The sequence below is a fragment of the Cynocephalus volans genome, chromosome 14, assembly GCF_027409185.1.
Source record: "Cynocephalus volans isolate mCynVol1 chromosome 14, mCynVol1.pri, whole genome shotgun sequence".
Classification (NCBI taxonomy): domain Eukaryota; kingdom Metazoa; phylum Chordata; class Mammalia; order Dermoptera; family Cynocephalidae; genus Cynocephalus; species Cynocephalus volans.
Window position 1 is genome coordinate 25,514,904 of NC_084473.1, and position 20,284 is coordinate 25,535,187.

The following is a 20,284-nucleotide window of genomic DNA, read 5'->3' on the forward strand; positions in this document are numbered from 1 at the left end:
TTGAGCTTTGCTTAACCTCAGTTTCCACATCTGTGAAATGGTAGCAATTCCACTCAGCAGGCCTCGGCTGAGTCAGCTGACCCTTCTGAAACCTAAGCCAGACCCCATTTTCTAATTTCCATTCTCATTTCTATTACGCATTTTGGTAGCTCTCTAATGAACATTTACTGAATTCCTTCCAGTGCCATGCTGGGGGTGAATATGATACAGTACCAGAGCCCGGCAGAAGGGATAGGTGGACTAGAGCAGAGACAAGGGATCCAGAGTGATGGGGCCAGGAGCAGAGCCAGATGGGAGCTGTGAATGGGGCAGGCAGCAGTGTTCAACCCCATCCAGGGTTGGCGGTTGTGGGAAAGCCTTCCTGCAGTATGTCACACCTGAACCGAGCGTCGCTCTTCTAGAAACTTTTACTAATGTTTTTATAATTGTAGCATGTGCTCCCCAAGGAGAACTTAGAAAAATACAGACATGACTGGATTCTGAAGGGCATGGAGGTTCCTCCCACTGAAGGCAACCACTCATTCATCTGCAGTTCCTTTTCCCCACCAGGCCTCAGTTCTCTGCTTCGTGCACATTTTGAAAGCCTGGGGCTCCCCCCATTTCATCGTTATCCATTAGTGAAAGTCTTTGGAGAATGCTGGTTGGCAACAGCATCCTGTGAACTCCATTTGCGTCTGTGATGTTCACCAGCTGCCATCTACAGAGTCCGACTGTGAAGTCAATGCTTCTCTCCTTCTGACATCAGAGGGGAAGAAATGAGCCCTGGAGAGAGGGGGCAAACCGCAGCATGTCCTTAGTGATTCTGGGGTAGCTGCATAGGCAGCTGGGGAGGCAGGGTCTGGGGCCAAGTCACACAGAGGCTGGCACCTCGGAAGCTGTCACCACACCCTTTCCTCCCAATTAAAATCCGAAGGCCCTGGCCCTGTTCTGCACACCTCCTAGGGCTGGTGTAAGGGTCGCTGGAGAAACCAGGATGTGGGGGCCCAAATAGTTAAAGCAAACCTCACAGGGGCCTTTAGAAGGTTTTCTCTCGGGGCAAACAACCCTGTTGCTTCCGGAGCCAGAATGAACTCCAGAACTGGGGACAAATGTAAATCACCTCCTAAGACTTTTCATGATTTGTTTTCTGCCCCGTATTTTGGCAACTACTCTTATGGAGTAGTTTAAGGGGAAGGATGAGGTGAGAAGGGGGTTCCCAGGGAGAAAAATGTCCTTCCTCCCAACACACACGCACTACAGAGGGTCCTAGGCAACCATGCCAAGCGGAGCCCACCGTGGAGCCCCTTCCTGGAGCACCCACGGAACTGGGGCGCTAGGGCAGCCTTGGGGAGGGATGGCTCCTGGGGCCCCTGCGGCTGCTCCTGTTCCTGGGCCTGAGCCGAGGGGGGGCAGCTGCTTTCTGTGCGCCTCCCAAAGTCAGGGCCGGGCCTCTCCTTTCCCGCCATAGCTTTCCAGCCTGGGTCATCGCGATTCCTGCCGCGGATAGAAGGATCTTCAGGATGGATCCAGCCGGGCGCTGTACCGAGTTTCCATGTCCATCCCACCTCCCGGCGGGCGGTCAGCGGAGAGCTGAGCCCATGCGTGGATGTGACAGCCGAGGAGGGTGCAAGGGCGATCTGCGGGGGTCACACAGCAGAGCACTTGGAGACGGGGAGGCATCTTCTGCGAGCGCCTCGTGGGCTGCTCCAGGGAGGGGACGCAGGAGGTCGCAGTGCCCCGGAACGCGGGGACCGCAGCGGGCCAGACTCGCGTTGCCAGGCGCGCGGTTGCCGGGCGACCGCGGGCTGTTACCGACGGGCGACAGCCAGGCCGCCCGGGCTCGCCGCGCGCTCGCCGCGCCCACCATGGCCTCCCGCAGCGCGGGCACCCTCCTGACCGAGTTCAATGCCGCCTACGTGCCCCCCGGCCTCATGCCCGGGTAAGGCTGCCGCGCACCCGGCCCCACCTGAACCCGACCGTCGGAGTCCCCGGGGGCGGCCCCTCGCCCCTCTCCCCCGCCAGCCCGTCCTCTGTCGCCGAACCTGCGCCCCCGGGCCTCCGGGGTGAAGGAGCGTGCGGCGCCGAGTCGTAACCCGGCTCGGTGGTCTGCCGGCCGCAGGGGTGGCCGCGCGCTCTCGGAGCAGGCAGGGGACGGGCGCGGGCTCCGCTCTCTAGGAGGTCGGTCCCCGCTCAGCCGGCCACGACCAGCCCGGGTAACGCGACCTCTTGCGGATGGCGCACGGCTGAGGGGTCGGTTCTCGGAGAAGCCCCAGAAAGGAGGGGGCACCCCTGCGAGGTGCGGGGCCCCAGGGTCCGGGCAGGAGCAGTATCTGTTGGTGGAAGTAGGGAAGGAGGCCGGGCGGTTGCCCACTCGAAGAATCTGGCAAGGCAGGATGGGCGGTAGTTAATGGTTAGCAGTGTGGACTCGCCACCCGGCCTGGCGCTCGGTCCTTTCACTGATCTCACTTTATCCTCACAGAATTTTGGCATCGAAAGCTTCCCAGCCCCAGCCCTGAGAGCTGCCTTGCTCTATTATTTTCAAATGCAGGGTCATGCCTACCTTTCTTTTCTTTGGATATTTTCAAATTCTAAACTTCTAAGATGGAAGTCTGACTGTTCTCTCCCATTCGTTCTTTGGCCCTTTCTCCTACAGTGTCTGATGTTTCCACTCTCAAACTCCTCCTCCAGGGTGTAAGATTGTCTTACCTCTCCTACTAGTCAGCATGGGCACTGAGGGCAGGGACTGGGTTCTGAGGAGCAACCTGCACAGTATCAGCAAATCTGCACAGAATGAATGAATGAAATCAGTGAAGTGAGAGTGCTGCAGGCAGGGTCTCCAAATGGGTGGAGAAACCTCAAGAACAAAACACATGCTCTCTCCTGCAAACTCAACAGCCTGCAAAATAAAGAAAAGGCCTCTGTGTATTTTGTATAAAGTTTGGGTTGTTTTGGCTGTAATGTTAAAATCATTCTGGAGACTGTGCAGCAACTAGGAGCTGGTGCCCTAGTTTTAACTCAAACCATTTGTGGACAGGACCCTTTCTCCGGGCCTTGAAGAGCACAAAAGCTACTTCGATTCCCACCAGCCAAAGCTGATTTACCAGCTTTCCTTAGTTTCCTGAAGCCAAACCAGGGGTGTTAGAAAAGGTGACTTAGGATTTGCCTTTTCTTTCATTCATTTAGGCATTCACTTGATAATGACATGTCGAGTGCTTGGGATGTGCCAGGGGTTATGCTAAAGCTTCCGGGAAGACCAAGGCAAACAGGTGAGGGCTGCCCTCGAGGGGCTCCCAGTCTGATGTAAACACATGAAGATTAGTTCAAATCCGCCATTGCAGCCTTGGATAGCGTGTTTACAGCACATTCCAGGTGTTTATCATGAGGTTTAGTTTTATACATGGACATTTTTGGGGGGCCTCCCATAGTCTCATCTACTGCCTGATTCCTTGACCATTTGCTGCCATGGGGCAAGGCCTGGGGCTTCCTCAAACCCTGCCCCACGGTTCCCCCACTCCGTCCGGATGCTTCGGTACTCACGCCACTTGTCTGCAGTTTCCTGAGCTCTCTGTCCTGCGATTGATTTAGAAACAATCATAATGAATGGATCATAAATATGCCTTTAAGCTTGGACTTGGGCTAGTTTAACAGCCGATCCTGTATCTGCTGCTTTCTCATCTGGATCTTTCTGAGAGTGATGTGCTCTCCTTAAAGATTCCCATTGACAAGGAATGAATTGAGTCATTTTATGTTTTGAAATCTACCTCACTGGCAATTTTGTTAACTTTATGAAAGAATCCAAGATTCCCTGCCACACTTAGATAATTATCATTTTTGTGTATCTTTTCAAACACTAATCACAGGAAATTAAATTGCAGCCGGTGTCTTGCAATACTCAAATCACCCCCCCTTACCAGTTTTACTCATAGAGGCAGAGAATATTCACACTGGTAAGGACCTTCGAGATCATGCAGCCCAGCCTGCTCCTGTTCCAGATGTGGTCACTGAGGCCTAGAGTGTGGGGGGCCTGCCTGAGCCCCACACTGGTGATGGAACCAGGTCCCTGATGCCCAGTAGTAACAACATGAGCCCCCAAGTATGAGCATTAACCACGTGCCAGGCACTACGCTTGGCCCTTTACAAAGTTTTGGTTTTTAAAAAAATCTTCCCAACAACCCAGATGAGGAACGAGCAGCTTGCCCAAGGTCATTCAGCAAATAAGTGGCCAAACCAAGGCTTCATGGCTTGAACACCCCGGCTTGCCCCAATATCTTCCACAGTCCTCAAGCAGCCTCTCCCCCTGCCTCCCTCATTCAGCAGGGAGGACATGGAGTAGACATTAAGAGGTATACTTTGGAGTCAGCGTGCTTGGGTTTGAATCCTGGCTCCATTACCTGTTTACCATGGTCAAGTTATTGATCCTCTCTATGCCTCACTTACCTTGTCTGTTAAATGGGTATACTAATAATGTGGAGGGTAGAGGAGGCTTAAATCAGCTAACATGCATAAAGTCTGGCACTTGATCATTGTTAGCTATTAGCATTAGTTAGATCCCTACTGTGTCCAGGGCCTGACTCTAAGCACTGTGGGACAATGTCAGAATACGAGGATGCTGGTCTTCAGTCTAGTTGACCAGGGTGCTCTATTTGGTCCCTTGTTACTCCTAGGTCGCACAGCTCCCAGGCACCTTGCCACAGGCAGTGCCGGCATGGGCCTGGCCTGGGTGCCATCCCTGAAGCAGGCAGGTAACTCTTGGGTCAGAGTCCCTGTGGTTATAAGGCTTTTTAAGGGATAAGAGTGGCCTCAGTGAGATCCTGAGCCTCCTGCACGCAGCTCAGATTTGGGTGGCATCCCTCCCTTGCTCTCTGCCTCCTGCCAAACCTCACCAGGCTCTCAGTGCAAACACTTGACCTGCCATGTGCATGCAGTCATGCCCAGACTGTTACTGCCTGCATGTCCACCGTTCCTGCCCAGCGGCTCCCGCCCCACCCCTCCCTCCATCTGCCACTGAGCTGGGTCTAGGCCTCAGGGGCCTCAGCCCCCTAAAATCACATGTTCCACACTTGCCATTGTCAGGAGGGTGGTCCCACAAAGGTGGCTGTGTCCCCATCCTCAGAATCCCTGTACAACAGACATGCACACCCAGTGGTGTGCTGGTAGATGTTTAACAACCAGCTCTCTGGAGGAAAAAAGCCTTGATTTGTAACATTCCCCTGTATCTGTGGTATAAATACTCCCGCCATGGCTGATTTCAAACTATCGGCTCTGCCTAGATGCGGAGTCAGGAAGGGATGCACAACAGCACACCATAGCATAGCATTTTCACTGTCCAGATGCAGGAGACGTAAATAACCTCAAGAGCACAGACTATAGTAGAGTGTAGTAAAATAATTAGGAGATGGTGAGTTTTGAGTATTCATTACCTTTATTTCTAACATAATTAATTTTATTGTAATTTTATATAATTTAATTTTTAATACTGGCTTATTTAACTACAGACTTGACAAATTCCTCAAAAAATTTAGCAATTGGCTCTCTTGAAGTCGGTGTAAACCAGTGAGAGCTGCCTGCAGCACGCCACTGCCTGTAGCTGCCAGCCTCCTCCGGCATGTGGCCTCACCCTGCAGGGGGAGAGGGTCTGGCAGGGCTTGAGAAGGAAGGGTTGGCAGTTGCATTTCCAAAGCCCCTTTCATTTCAGCCCAGGCCCTGGCACTGAAGGTGAAGCCCCCGAGACAGACCAGTGAGTCCTGGGGTATAAAACGAAGGCCACCTCCCCAGGAGGGTGAAGAAGACCCTGTGTGCCCAGACACTGGTGTTAAAATCTCTTGGGGAGCTTTAACAAATACCCATACCCGGGCCCCATTTAGAGATTCTGATGTAACAAATACGCTGTGCTCAGGCTCCATCTAGAAATTCCGATGTAATTAGTTGGGCTGGACCTGGGCATCAGGACTTTTTAATCCTCCCAGGTGATTCTGAGGTGTGACCAAGGATGAGAAGGGCTCGTCTGAGATGCTCTATGGCCCTTTGCAATACCGAGGACCATTGTTAAAGTGTTAAGTATGGGCCTGTTCCCTAAACATTTTAAAGAAGGTGCCCTGTTTTAGTCTGTTTCTGTTGCTTATAACAAAATACATGAACTGGGTAATTACAAAGAAAAATGAAATTCATTGCTTACAGTTTCTGAGGCTGGGAAGTCCAAAGTCCATCTGGTGGTGGCGACAGTGACTTGGGGCCTCACATTGCAAGATGGTGGAAGCAGAGAGGGCAGAGAAAACAAGAGAGAGAGACTCTCCTCTTCTTTTAAAGGCTTCAGAACCACGCTCATGACCACCATTTTTAATCCATTCACTGCAGCATGGTCCTACAATCCAATCACCTCTTCAAGGCTCCACCTTTCAATTACCATAGTAGGATTTCCCACCCTCTTAACAGTCACAGTGGGGGCTAAGTTTCTAATACGTAAAACTTGTGGGACACAATTCAAGCCTCAGTGAGTTTGGGGGGACATAAATCAATCCACTGCAGGCCCCCAGTGTGGGACTTTCCCTCCTGGGGCGTTCCCTGAGCGCCCCCATCTCCCAGGCCGAGAGGTCTGACTGAAAGCACAGCACTCGGCTGCTTTCTATCTGTTCTCACCCCCAGCCGAGGGAGCAGGGCTTTGCCCCAATTCAAGCCCCAACATACAGAAGCAGAAAATGAAGGCTAAAGCCCCAGGTGTCCTTCTACCTCCAGGCCCTGCCCCTGCAGGCAACCCTCCTCTCTTCCCCCTGGAGACACCGTATTCTCGGGCACTCAGAGGGCCTCTGGCCACTCCTCTGCCTTTCTCTGTTGCAGAATCTTCTTTTCCTGAAGACTCATAAGCCGTGGCACTCCCTTATCCCTTTCCCAGGACCTCTACTCCAAGGCCAGTTCCCTATCTCCTCTCTGGAATTCACCTCTGGTGTCTTCAAAGAAGCTGGGGCAGTTTTGTATGTAACTGATGCTCCCACACAACCTTGAAGAACTGGGGAGCTCCCTAAGAATATGGGGTCAGGGTCCCCTGGAGACCTGTGTTTTGTAACAGGGACTCTCCTCTCCAGAAGAAAGACCAGCCCTTAAAAATGTGCCTCCATATGTCAATTCTATTCAACAAATATTTACAGAGCATCTACTGGGTGCTGGGAATGCCAGGGATGCAATATGAGTGAAACATAGCCCTCTCCCCTAGAGAGTTTATAATTCAGAAAGATAGAAGATTCTAAGGGCTCAGATCATTAGAATACAACAGAATGTGAACTGAGGCGTAAGAGGGGTACAAAGAAGAAAGACAGTTCAATGGAGGGGACAGGCAGGGTCCATAGGGTGGTCAGAAGAGGCTCCATGGGAAAGAGGGCATTTGAAATGTACCTTGTAGGATGGATACGATCACAGTGGGGGAGGGGAGGAGAGCCTTCTGGATGGAGGATGGCTTGAGAAAAGGTATGGGGTGGAGGTACTGGCAGGACACACTTTCAAAGTAGCCAGTGGCCTATTTGGCTGGAGTGCACAAGCTGTGACATGAAAGTGAGTGATAAGGCTGGAAAGAGGCCTCACAGAGGTCTGGGCCACGGCGGGCCCTGAGCACTTCACCCAGTTTGTTCTTAATTTCATGGGCAATGGGAGCCCTTGAAGGTTTTTCCCCAGGGGAAGGATCTGATCAGAACTGTCCTCAGTAGGAAGTGTTGTCGGGAAGAGGATGCACTGTGGAACAGGGACATGCTGATTAGTAACAAGTTAATTAGTTAATAAGGCTGCTCATGGGATCCCTGTTGGCTAGTGGTAATTAATTTTAATGTTAGCTGTGGGGCCAACCAATGCTATTAAGAGGCAGGGAAGGAACTGCTCCCTGTACACACGGTACCCCACACGGACTTCAGAATCCATGTGTGGCCATTGCCCAGGGGCCCAGCTCAGCACTGTCTCCTGGCTGGTGTGCTATGCAGGTGGATGGAGGGACGCAGGGGCAGGTGAAGGGGTCAAGGAGGAGGGGTAGTGGCGTCAGATGCTGCCATTAGGACTGTTCCATGCCCCATTATAAAACCCTCCATTCCCTCCTATTTGTCTCTACCTTGGCCTGCCACAGACCAACAAAAACAAGGCTGCAGAAGGCTCTACCGTGGAGCCACATGGAGTCCTCTCAAGGCACATGAATCAGGTGCATACAAGGGACATGGACCTAGCTTGCCAAGGCATGCCTGCTGAGTGCTAAATAATGTGAACATGGGCACCCGTGTGCGTGCGCGCACACACACACACACACACACACACACACACACACACACACACACACACACACACACACACACACACACACACACACACACACACACACACACACACACACACACACACACACACACACACACACACACACACACACACACACACACACACACACACACACACACACACCCCTGCCTGAGCAGCAAGTTTCCAACGGAATCCAGACAGAACTTAGGAGGACTGCGGAGGAGATGGCTTCTATTCTATTGGGATGCAAATATCTCGGCATTCAGAGAAGGTGGAAGGCAGGGAGCAGAGGAGGACCATGGCAGAAAGCTTGGGGGTGGCGAAGAGAAGCACAAGAACACGTCACATTTCTATAGCTCCTTTCTTTGGAGCCCGACGCCCCTGTGGGTGGGATGCTTCGTGCAGCATGCACTCTGCCAATCAGAGCCCAGCCCCCTTCAAAACAGCACTCCAGGATATCATGTCTTGGGGTTTCTGGACTTCTCCCTCCTTCTGTGAACATTTACTGAGCACACTGTCATGTGTCATGTGCTGTGCAGATGCTGAGGGTAAAGAACACAAATTAGCAGAGGAGATAAGCCAATGTGGTCTGAGTATGGACTGACGGATGATAACCTTAATAGTGAGGACAGATACTAGGTATGGGTTTGTGGCCAGGGAAGTCAACAGAGAGCACTGGCTTTTTATGAGTGAGTGGCCAGTCCCCAGGTGAGCAAGAGCAGAAACAGCATTCCAGGTAGAGGAACCACATGCAAAGGCTCAGAGGCCTGGACAGCATGTGGCCCTGAGTCTGTGAGTAATGCTGTTGGGACCCAGGGTGCCTGTATGGACATGACGAGAGGAGTCAGTGTGGACTGCAGGCTGGAGGGGGTGAAACTTGGTCTAGGAGACCGGCTAGGACATTCAAGATTGTCCTGGTGAGCAAAGAGGGAGGCTTGTAGCAGCAGGATGGAGGGGGCGGTGGGAAGGTGGCTACGCAGGGAGGCTAAGCAGGACTCAGGGAGGGGGTGGACATGGAGGTGACGGAGAAAGGAGGGCGGCAGGGTGATTGAGTCCTGGTTTCAGGCTTAGGAGAAGCATGGATGGGGGATGGCACTAAGCAGGGATGTACGGGAGGAGGAGCAGGCGAGTTTCAGTCGTGCTGAGTCTGAGGCGTGGCGAGCCCTGTGTGGGCAGCTGGGCCTGTGGGTCTGCTGCCTGGAGACTGATTGGGGCTGGAGACACAGAGCTGGGTATCTTCAGTGTATGGGAGGTGTTGGCAGTCAGCATGGAGGAGGTCTCCAGAGGAGAGAGCCCCTGAAAAGAGAAGAGGAGCCTGAGGCAACTCCAGCACCTAGAAGATGAGCCAGAGAAGGAGCCAGATCCCTGGTCTGCCCCCCTATTCTGAGGTTCTCCTCATAAGCCTTACCCCAGGGGAGACTCCTTCATGGAGCTCCACCAATACCCACTGTTTTAGTCCGTTTTGTGTTGCCATAACAGAATTATCTGAGACTGGGTAATTTATAAAGAACGGAGGTTTATTTGGCTTACGATTCTGGGACAGCTGCATCTGGCACGGGCCTCAGGCTGCTTCTACTTATGGCGGAAAAGTGGCAGGCAGCCAGCGGTACAAGCAGATCACATGGTGACAAGGAAGCAAGAGAGAGAGAGAAGGTGCCAGGGTCTTTTAAGCAAGAGCTCTCGTGGGAACTAATTGAGCGAGAACTCACTCATTAATTCCCCCTCCCCCAGGGAGAGCATTAATCCATTCATGAGGGATCTGCCCCCATGACTCAATCAGTTTCCAACACTGCCACATTGGGGATCAAAATTCCATGTGAGTTTTGGAGGGACAATACATCCAAACTCCATCACCCACCCACAGGAATGAGTCTTCCTTCCTTGGGTTTGGTAGCATTGACCATGGTCCAGCTTGGGTTTGAGCTGGTTGTGTCCAAGCTGGCACCAGCATGGCACCTGGCACATGCACCCCACGACCCAGTAACTACAGAGTGAGGCGTAGGCTTGTGGAAGGACGGCTGAGTGTGGTGGGTGATTATATTCCCAGCACCTAGCACTGTGCCAGCACACAGTAGGTTCCCAACAATGAAACTTTTAATGCCCTCCAACTCTCTTTTTTTAAAGATGAAATGTGTACAAAGAAAGAAGCAACAAATTGCCCCAAATCCAAACACCCAGTATTAACCAGGGTTAGCATGTGGTGAACTTCATTCTGGGTTTCTCTTTACGTGCATATTCAGATAAAAGACTAGGTGAAGTGATGGATGGACAGGTACATGGAAAGATAGACAAAGGCAATTTGATAAAAATGTGACCATGCCATATTTGCTATTTTAAAATGAAAAGCATGAAATTTAATCTTAATAGTTCTTAACTAAAGAGAAAGAAGCTAAAGTAGAATAGAAGAATAGGTAGACTTTAGATAAATGTCAATTCATCACAGAGATATTAGTTCCTAAAAGATCCCTCTGAGAGAGAGAGAGAGAGAGAGAGAGAGAGAGAGAGAGAGAGAGAGAGAGAGAGATCCATTAAAGGGGTAGAGTCATTATGTAGTGTTTTTAATCACACATTTCAATGTTCGATGCCACGTGTTGTCTCTGATTTAAAGAGATTCTTAGTAAGTGTATTTCCATCTCCCCTCTTACCCCCCCCCCCGATTTTGGTTGCTTAAATTATTTGTCAGGTTTTCTAACATTTACATTCTGTTCTGCAACCACCATTCACTTAGCTGCTATTCCTAATTCTGCATTTAAGTCCATTCAACGCTCGCCACCCCTCATTCTACCAGAGGCTGTTCGTTACTGAGTTGTTTTTTCTTCTGAACCATCTCCTGCCCTGCAGGATTTCAGTGTGAGTGCTTCATTTCCTGAGTCCCCTCGTGCTAGGAGAGGATGGCTTCATGCCCGAGCGACCACCGGTGGCCCGTGGGATGCGCTCGGGTCAAGCTCTTTTCCCTGTAGGATGTGGTGGACAGTCCTGCTTCCCTTTTCATTCTGTTGCCTTATTATCTTTTTGTTGGGGTTTGGCAGCACCTGGTGATCAGCGTCTCTTTCATTCCCTGCATTTGAAAGCCTGAGTCTCCACCCAAGCCTCAGGCCATGGAGGGGCACCCAATGTGTGTTTCCTCGCTTCCAAGGACAAGGAGGAGGGCAGGTGGGCTACAGGCAGCCCGATCTCTTCCCCCCAGCTCACCTCTCCAAGCTCCTCCACCTGCAGGCGCGGAGCTCCCTCCACGGGAGGACTCGAGAGGATAAGGGAGGCAGCCTCCTGATGGCGGTGTACCTTTGACTTTTTAATTTATTGAATCTATCTGTTTATTAAGTTTCATCTGCAGCACAACGTACTCTCGGAATGCTGCTGCTACCTCTCAGCTTATGTTTTCTTCCCAAGAAGTTTGTCCATCCGTGCAGAGGTTGCCGGGACAGTGTGGGCTGAGGATGCTGGAAGTGGCTACTGGATGATCTTATATGACCTTAATTAAAAAGAAAAGGTTCACATTTGAGTGGTGGGTCAGACGTCAGACCGAGGGAGGTCAGGAAGGAGCAGCAGTTGAACGAATAAGGGCAGAAGGCACAGAGTGTTCCTTAGAGAGATGGGGAGAGAAAGGGCAGGAGCAAGAGGACAGTGAGGTCTACTGGAGGGTCCTGCAGTCCAGGAAGGGCTCGTGCATGTCTATCGGTGGCGGGGAAGGAGCCGAGAGAAACAGGCAGAGGCCGACAGGGGGGACGAGGCTTTGGGTGAAGCAGGAGGAGCAAGCCATGGCAAAGGGGAGGACTCTGTCTCCTGGAAGTGGCCAAGGTGACCACACAGGCTCACTGGAGAGGGCGACAAGGCGCTCACCACCCCCACGTCTTTCCAGGTCAGGAGGAGGCATGGCCATCAGCAGGGAGCTTGGTGGCAGGGAGGTCCAGCAGGAAGGGCACCGAGGCGGATGGAAAGGCGCCCACTAGGGAACACCAGAGTCCCGGTGTCGGGGGCAGCACATCCAGGAAGTCAAAGGACACGAGCAGTGAGGCTGGAGAAGGCCCGAGCAGCGGGTGGGGGTCCTCCCCTCCGCCGCGCGCCCCGCGCCGTGGCCACCTCTCTCGCTGCTCCGGCTGGGCAGTGGGGGGCGCCAGGTGCCACGAGGGACAGCGGCTGAGGGTGGGTGGCGGGACCAGGAACCAGAGAAGGACCGTGGAGAGCCACGGGAGGGTCTGTCAGTAGTCACTCTGCTGAGCTTTCCTGTCTTTTTCCTGGAGCTGCAAAGAAAGAAATCGTGTGCCGCTTTCCAATTCTAGGCCAGAGCCCATTCTGCTGGCGGGGAGACTGAGGCCCAGGCGGCCTTGGTCAGGACCGGTTTCCGAAGGAGAATGTTCAGACATGTGCCTCGGACACCCGAATGGGAGAAAGGGAGACGCCAGGCAGTGGGGGCGGGGGAAGTGCCTTAGAGATGGGCTGCAGGTCCCTGGAGCGTGGCCTCTGGTCCTCGGGTGTGTGAGTGCGGGTCCAAGTGTAAGCATCGTCGGTGCTATAGGCACGTCATCCGCTCGTCTTTTCATTTGTTTAAGAAGCAATTTTAATTTCCTACTCATACCATGTGCCAGACCCCGCACTGACAATGGTGACACAAAGATAAGGAGAACATGACCACACTCGGCTCTCGAGAAGCTCCTGGTCTCAGGGAGGAGACACAATAGCAGCACTTGGTGCAATGGCTCGTGCAGGGCTTTAGGGCGCAAAGGGACAGAGGACACCTAGACCCAGCGGAGGGGCAGTTCTTAGAAGAAAGGATGTTCGGGCAAGTCTTAAAAGACCATTTGGTATTTGGGAGGCAAACAGCAGGGTTTGGAGGGGGTGGGGTGGAGGGGCTTGGCATCCCGATGGCAGAAGGCACAAGGCAAGAACCTGGAGAGCAAGGGGGAGAGAGCGAGAGAGCGAGCAGCTTCATCTAGGGACCTGCAGTGGTTCCTCAGGACAGGTGTAGTGTCGCTGATGAGGCTGGAGAGGTGGGCAAGGGTCAGGTCACAGATGGCCTTGAATGCCACGCTAAGGATCTGACTTCAGAAAGTCCAGGCCAGTTGAAGTGTGGGAAGTGGCTTGGAGGGCTGGGGTGGGAGAGCAGTCAGGAGACTGGAGAATGAGGATGCTCCGGCCATGCCCGGGTAAAAGGTGATGTGGCCGGGCTTGGGTTGTGCAGGTGGCACTACAGGACTGGTGACAATGGGAAGTGGGGGAGATCAATGCCAGACTTTTTGTTGTGAACAGGCAGGGAGGACTCTTCACCAAGATGGGTCCCAACTGTTGGGGTCAGTGGGGGTGGGAGATCATGCCTGGGGGACATCCAAGGAGGATGTCTAGTATGAGGCAGCCCAAAGCTTGGAGCGAACTCCCAGGCTGCAGGTGTGGGCCCGGGGTCCACACGTGGATGATGGTGAAGGCCACGGCATGGATGCATCACCCAGCACAGACGCCAGGAATATCATTGCCTAAGAGAGGGCAGAAGAGGACCAACGAGAAGGAATGGTCAGAGATGGAGGTGAAAACCGAAAGAAAATGAGCGAGCAGCATAATAAAAACCACGAGCAGTGCTTCAGGAAGAGGGGTCAGAGGGCCCGATGCTGCAGGAGGGCCAACAAGATAGTGCGCCAACTGGAGTGGCAGCAGGAAGGTCGGTGTGTGACCCCATCAAGTGCGATTTCAAGGGCACCATGGGGCAGAAGTCACATGCGGGAGGGTGAGGGGTGAATTGGGAAGCCTTAGGGCTGTGCTGATGCAGAGGCTCGGATCTTCTCAGCGTTTGCCGAGTCTGGTGCCTGTGCTCTTGGGTGTGGCCGACTCCCCACTTGCTTTGCCATAACTGCCCCCTTGCTTTGCAAAACAAATCTTTGGCTCTTGGTGTGAGTCTCACTTAACCCAGGGTCTTGAGAGCGCCTGTGTCACCAAGGGTCTGCGCTTGCCCATCTCCTGTGCCTCTCACTGGGCCTCCTTGGCCACAAAGGGTGGTAGAGTGCCTTATAAAGCTCTCGGAGCTCCAGAACCTTGGTCAAGGTCTCTCGGCCCTCTGATAGCACCTGGTGAGGCCCTGGTGTTGGGAGCAAGGCTGAGGTATTCTGAACCAGGCCTCGGCTGTAACAAACCTAACACCCCTCACATCTCATTGACCGGGGCCTCTAACTTCTCGTATTCTCTCTACTCTTCAATGAGATAACCACAGAATGTTGGAGCTGGAGGACGCCCTCTGCATCTTCAGGCCCACCCCTGAGCACACGGAAGCCCACCGAGGGAGAGCGATTGGCCTGCAGACTGGCTAAGGGATGCCAGGTGTTCTGCCCCTGGCCCTGGTGCCCTTCATTGATCTGTGCCTCCCTCCCCCTCTGCTGTTGCAGGTACCAAGGCCATGTTCCCAGTGTGGCCTTCTCCTTTGGCTCCCCCTACGGCACCACCACCCTCAAGTACTTCCAGGACTACCGCAATGCAGCCATGGAGAAGAGCCACACTCCCTTCAGCAAAGGCGGTCACTTCCCGACCATCTTCTCCTCCAACCCCAACCTGGTGCTCATGAGCCGCTCCCATACCTGGGACTGCTGGCTGCACAAGCCCAGCTACACCCGCTACAACCTGGACAGCGACCGATCCACCCAGCTCACGCAGTTCTACCAGGTGAGCCACCGGGTTGGGGCTGCTGCCTCCCCTCCCCACCCACCACCCCCTGCCCTGAGGTGGGAGTGATGGCTGGGGCCAGGGGAGGCCTCACACCCACCCTCCGGAGCTGCTGGGCCAGCAGGAAACCTGGCGAGTTTAGCCAGGGGCAGTTGGGAGGGCTCAGGACTCTGCTTCCCTGATCTCTCCCACCCCCAGGAGCTACAGTGGCTCCTGTCCCTGCTCATGCCCACTGCCGGAGGAGCTGGGGGCCTTTTGGGACATTCCTGCTCTCACCTTCTGCCCCCGCCCCCCAGTCTCTTGGCCCTGTGGACCCCTGCTTACCTTCTTCCTGAGTAAAGGGCCCAAGATTCACCCACAGGATGAATCACAAGAGCACAGGCCCCACGGAAGCCCCCTACCCCAGGCCCAGCCTACTGTATTTACCCATCTGGATCCTAGTGCCCACGGGCCCCTCGCTACTCCCCAGTCCCCTGAATGTGTGCCCTGAGTTAACCCCAGCCCCAGACTGGACCAAACTGCCCTCAGGGGAGCAAGGAGAAGGAAGGGGGACCCACCCACAACCCACTGCTCCTCTGGCTCTTAAAGTCTCCCCCTGGATCTGGCTCAGACATGTGCCAGCAGGCCACAGGTACACAGGGGCCCGAGCTGGCCCTTATCCCCTGGTGGCGTGAGGGCTTGTTCTCTGCCATGTTGCTAGAAACCTTATTCTCTCCATCACCCTCTCTTGCAAACATCCTTCCCAGACCGAGTTCAAGGATACAGGTGCCTCCTAGTCCCAGGGCAGAGAACTTGTGTAAGGAAGCTTTCTTGGGTCGAGGACGTGGCCAAGGCCACCAGACTCAGAAGCTGAGGGACCACCGCAGTGAGCCTGTAAAGGCCCATCCCCCATCTTAGCTCTTGTACAGAACATGCCTAGTCCAGGAGGGAAGGAGAGGCAAGAACCATGCCAAGTGTGCTTTGTGCTTGCGTGTATAGAGGGTGTGTGCACAGCTGCTGGGCTGGGTGTTCAGACCTTATCTTAGCTGGTCCCTTGTCTCATATACTCTCCGTAGCAAAGCTGATGTAGGGAGTGTCATTACCCCCATTAGACAGATGAGGAACTGAGGCTCAGAGAGGACACCCAGCTGCTAAGTAATTGAGCTGGGGCTCCAGGAACTCTGGGAGTTCCTCTAGGGACACTAGGGGAGATGGCCTCCACCTTGTCCCAGGTACAGCCAGGTGTGGACTGCAGGTGCCTGAGGCCACCCCTGCACACTAACAACCTGTTATCTCTTCCTTGGTCGAGCTGTAGATGGCACAGCAGCATCGGAAGTACTATCAAGACAAGACAGGCATGGTGCCCCGGGTCCCCTACTTTGTGCTGCCCCTGATGGAGCAGGAACGGTACCCCGTCCCCACCGACTTGTGAGTGCCTGCCCTCCCTTCATCCATGCAGTCAGCAGACACACATCTACAGGGTACCTGCTCTTGGCCAGGCATACAAAGAACCCAGAGACACGATTTAATCCCCTATGCCCCAAAGGGCCTGCAGTGCAGAGAGGGACAGTTACACAGCAAGCGAGTCAGGGCTTCAGAAGCCTCAGGAAGGATGCCAGGAGTCTGAATGGTGGAATCAGGAAGAGCGCTTCCTCGGCAACATGCAGACAAATCCATAATCTTTGCTGGCCTGAATCTGCAGACTCCCCCGCCCCCGCCCCCGCCCCCGCATGGCAGCCTTGCTGCTACACCAGTCCAAACGGCGGGCGCGGCTGCTGCGAGCGGCAAGGAGCTGCTGCCCTCTGGTGGACGCGGAGGGGCACTACATCGATCTGGGAATTAGTCTTCTCGTCCCGTCCAGACTTGGAAAATGTTATCCTAGGGACTTTACCCTGAAAGTCCAACTGTCCATCTAACAAAACATGAAATTCTTCCTCGCCCCTGTGCTTTTATCCAGGAGAGCTCCTTTCCCCACGGAAGGCCACGTCTGCCCTGAGAGATGATCCTGGCTTGCGCTTTTGGCGCTTTCTCCCTCCTGACACCCAGGCAGGGGGACCAGAAGTCTGTGCGAGGTGTCCCGTAGCTGGGGTAGGGTGGTGGCTGGAGCCTGGGCCTGGGGACCAACGAGCCTCCCCGCGCGCTCCTCCTCCCACCTCGCAACGCCCTCTGCTGGTCTAGGAGGGGCGTCAGGAGGTCGGTGGGCAGAGGTTGGGTTTCCAACTCCATCCTGACCTCTTCCCCGCCTTAGGAGCCCCAAGCCTCACCATCATCCTCATCTATGCAGCAGCAACCGTTGCCATAAAGTTTAATGGTTTTTAAAGAAACTGATTTCACTGCCTCTAAAAGTTGCTCGCTGCAGGATACATGGGCCCATTTTATAAACAGAGAAACTGAGGCTCAGTGATGGCCTGGGGGCTTGTGCTGGGTGGCCTGGCAGAGCTTGGAAAGGGGCCCATGTCTTCCACTGCCAGCTCTAGGACTCTGGGTTGGCTATCTCCACCACTTAGGGCAGCTCTGAGCCAGTCCACCCAGAGGCAGAGAGGGCCTTCTGAGACCGTTCTGGCTATGATCAGCCCCTCTTGTAGCTGCAGAGAGCCCAGGACGCCCCAGCTCTGTTCCTTCTCCAAATTGCCTGGCAGCCTACGCTGCTGCTGATGGTTTCATGCCCAACACAAAGAGCCACGCCGGTGGTTGGGCGTAAGAGGATCAATGATCAGCTCTGTGGCCTGGGGCAGGTCCCTCTCCTTCTGGAGTTTCATCACCACCATCACCATCACCATCATCATCATTATCAATAACCATCATCATCATCACTGTCATCATCATCAGCACCACCATCACCACCAGCACCAGCACCACCGCTACCACTGCCATCATCACCATCAGCAGCAGCAGCACCATCATTTCTTATAACATCTGTTGAGTGTTTACTCCTTCTCCAGCATTTTAAGTGCTCTATGCGCATCGCCTCATTTACTCCTCAAAATAAAACTGAGAGGGAGATGCCAATACTGCTCCATGTATACACGTGTACACTTAAGCGAGAGTTAGGGTTGGAATCCATCTCAGGTCTGCCTGCGGCCCACTTCCTCACTCTTAACCACTGTATCATTACGCAAACACAAGTCACTGTCAGCTTAAGCCCAGGGTGACTTATCAGATGAGTGGCTGGCAGAGTCAGTAGGGCTGGAAAGTGGGTCTGTGGTTGGCACTTGTCACCCCCTCTCCCCAGCACACTGCATAACACCGGCTCCATCCTCACTCCAGGCCTCCTCTGAGCCCAGAGAAGAAGTGGCACCTTTTCAGAGCATCCCCCAAGAACCTGAAGACCTACCAGACATTCCCATCGGGGAAGAGGGTCTCTCCACAGGAGCGGCAGAGGAGAGACTGCTACTTTGAGTTCAGAGCATGAGACTGGGGGCTGAGCTCTGAGAGCCCCGGCCCTGACCAGGTTGGAATAAAATCTTCTTGGAATAAAATCTTTAGCCGTGACCATCCCACACACCTCTCCTCTGGGCCCCAGGGTCATTTGGTCATGGCAGGAAAGCAGCCCCGCAGGTCACACAGCCTCAGGGCCTCAGAGTCTTAGGGCCTGTGGAAAGCTCAGCCCAAGGGATTCATGCTGGGAAAAGCAGTGTCCGGCTACCTGGTGGCCCTCCCCCGTCTCCCCCAGGGTGGGGCAGGTGAGCTGAGGAGTGTAGGATTCCCAGGTCTTAGTGGCAGGTCACTCAGGCACAGAGACCTCCCCTCTGCTTCCACTGGGATAATCGAGGAAGACCAATTACCCCATGTCTGAGAATCAGGGTGAAGAGACTCTAGAACAGTCGCACTGGGTGCGAGGTAGAAAGGAATTCCTTTTGGAGCCCTGACACGGCACATTTGGTCTACAAGGTAACTGTGAGGAAGGTGGTGTTACCACTTTATTGATAAGGATATTGAGGCTCAGAGAAGTTGAGAAAGTTGCCCAAGCTCACACAGCTAGGAAGTGACACTGCTAGGATTTGAACCCAAGTCTTTCTGACTCCCTAGCCCTGGTTTTCCCAGTACACATGCTGCTTATGGTCCATGTGGAGACTGAGGGGCAGGGACGACACAGTCCTTGGGATCCTGAAGGACCCTGCAGAGGGGTGGTGGCTGCAGAGGGGAGAAGCCGTGGGAAGCAGCCATTCCTGCATTCTGCCCAGACTGGCATGGGCAGGCTGATTTGGCATCTACCCCTGTGGCCATTTCCAGAAAGGGATGGAAGGGAGTGACCCAAGACTAAGCCACTCTTCAAGAAATCTCTTTCAGGACTCTCCAGGCTAGAAGTGGGCACTGGCAGTGGGTGCCCAGGCCATATGCCTGGGTGGCATTGGAGGATCTGGAGTGTCTGCCCTCACCAGGCTGCTGCTTCCCACCCCCTGGGAGGCTCCTGCCTGCTGGGGTAGGGGGCAGGACATGGGGACAGCCTGTCACTAGATAGGACCTGGGATGGGGACCTAGGCCAGGTGTGTACCCACACCACAGGACCCCTCCAACATTCCAGCACCTCCTGGGTTTGATTGAGGGACTCTGTCAAGCAACAGTGCTCTATCACCCCTGAGCAGGTGAGTCAGGGCCTAAAGGCAAGGGGAGCACAGCAAGGTTCGAGTACACCTGAGGCTGAAACAGCAATTCCCCTATGGCCAGCGCTTAGACACCACCCCCAGCACAGTGCAAACAAGAGAACCCTGTGGCTGTCAGGTGGGCATCCAACAGCACTCAGAGGCTCCCAGGAGGGGCTTCTCCAGTGTCCCAGAGTCCCTGACCACCTGGGCCCCCAAGGGTGTCTGTGGTGGCCAAATTCATTCCAGGGCTTGGCTGAACAGCAAATAAACCCTGACTGCTGGTCACACACTGTCTCATCCTGAGGGCCTGGGGGTGCCAAGTGGCCCAAGAAGTCTTGCCCCTCGGTCGAGGACATGGAAGCTGGAGCCAGGCGTGTGCATGTCTCCACAGCTCTGCACTGGGAGATACTGGGAGGGATGCTGGGGTGGGGGCTTCTGGAGAAGGGAGGGAAGGACAAATCTTTTCCTAGTGAACTTCATCCCATTGGGCCTGGTCCCTGCTATGACAGGGGATTTTGAACCCTGCCCTCAAAAAGATTGCCCACCCCAGCTTGCCTGGTGTTGTCAGCAAACTCAAGCCCTGGAATGAGCAGTTCTTAATAAAAAGTGCTTGTATATGATCCTGTATTCAGAAAGTGATGAACTGAGGGGCCAAGGAGAAGGGATTTATTTATTTATTTATTTATTTGCTTTATGTAATAAACAATATGCTAGAGGTGATGGAGGGACAGGGACAAAGTCATCCTTCAAATCAGATCGCCCAGTGCCTGCAGGGAGTTGGGTTCCAGTGCTGTCCTTCGAAGCTGCCTGATCAGGTGTTTGTGGCTGCA

General features: G+C 53.9%; 1 protein-coding gene across 1 annotated transcript; it reads left to right on the top strand.

Annotated features, from left to right (window-relative positions):
• Positions 1 to 1,844: 1,844 nt before the first annotated feature.
• Positions 1,845 to 18,280, top strand: CIMIP2C (ciliary microtubule inner protein 2C). Its single transcript, XM_063077643.1, has 4 exons — positions 1,845 to 1,918; positions 14,616 to 14,889; positions 16,184 to 16,296; positions 18,136 to 18,280. The coding sequence occupies exons 1-4, from the start codon at positions 1,845 to 1,847 to the stop codon at positions 18,278 to 18,280; spliced, it is 606 nt and encodes a 201-aa protein (XP_062933713.1).
• Positions 18,281 to 20,284: the final 2,004 nt, after the last annotated feature.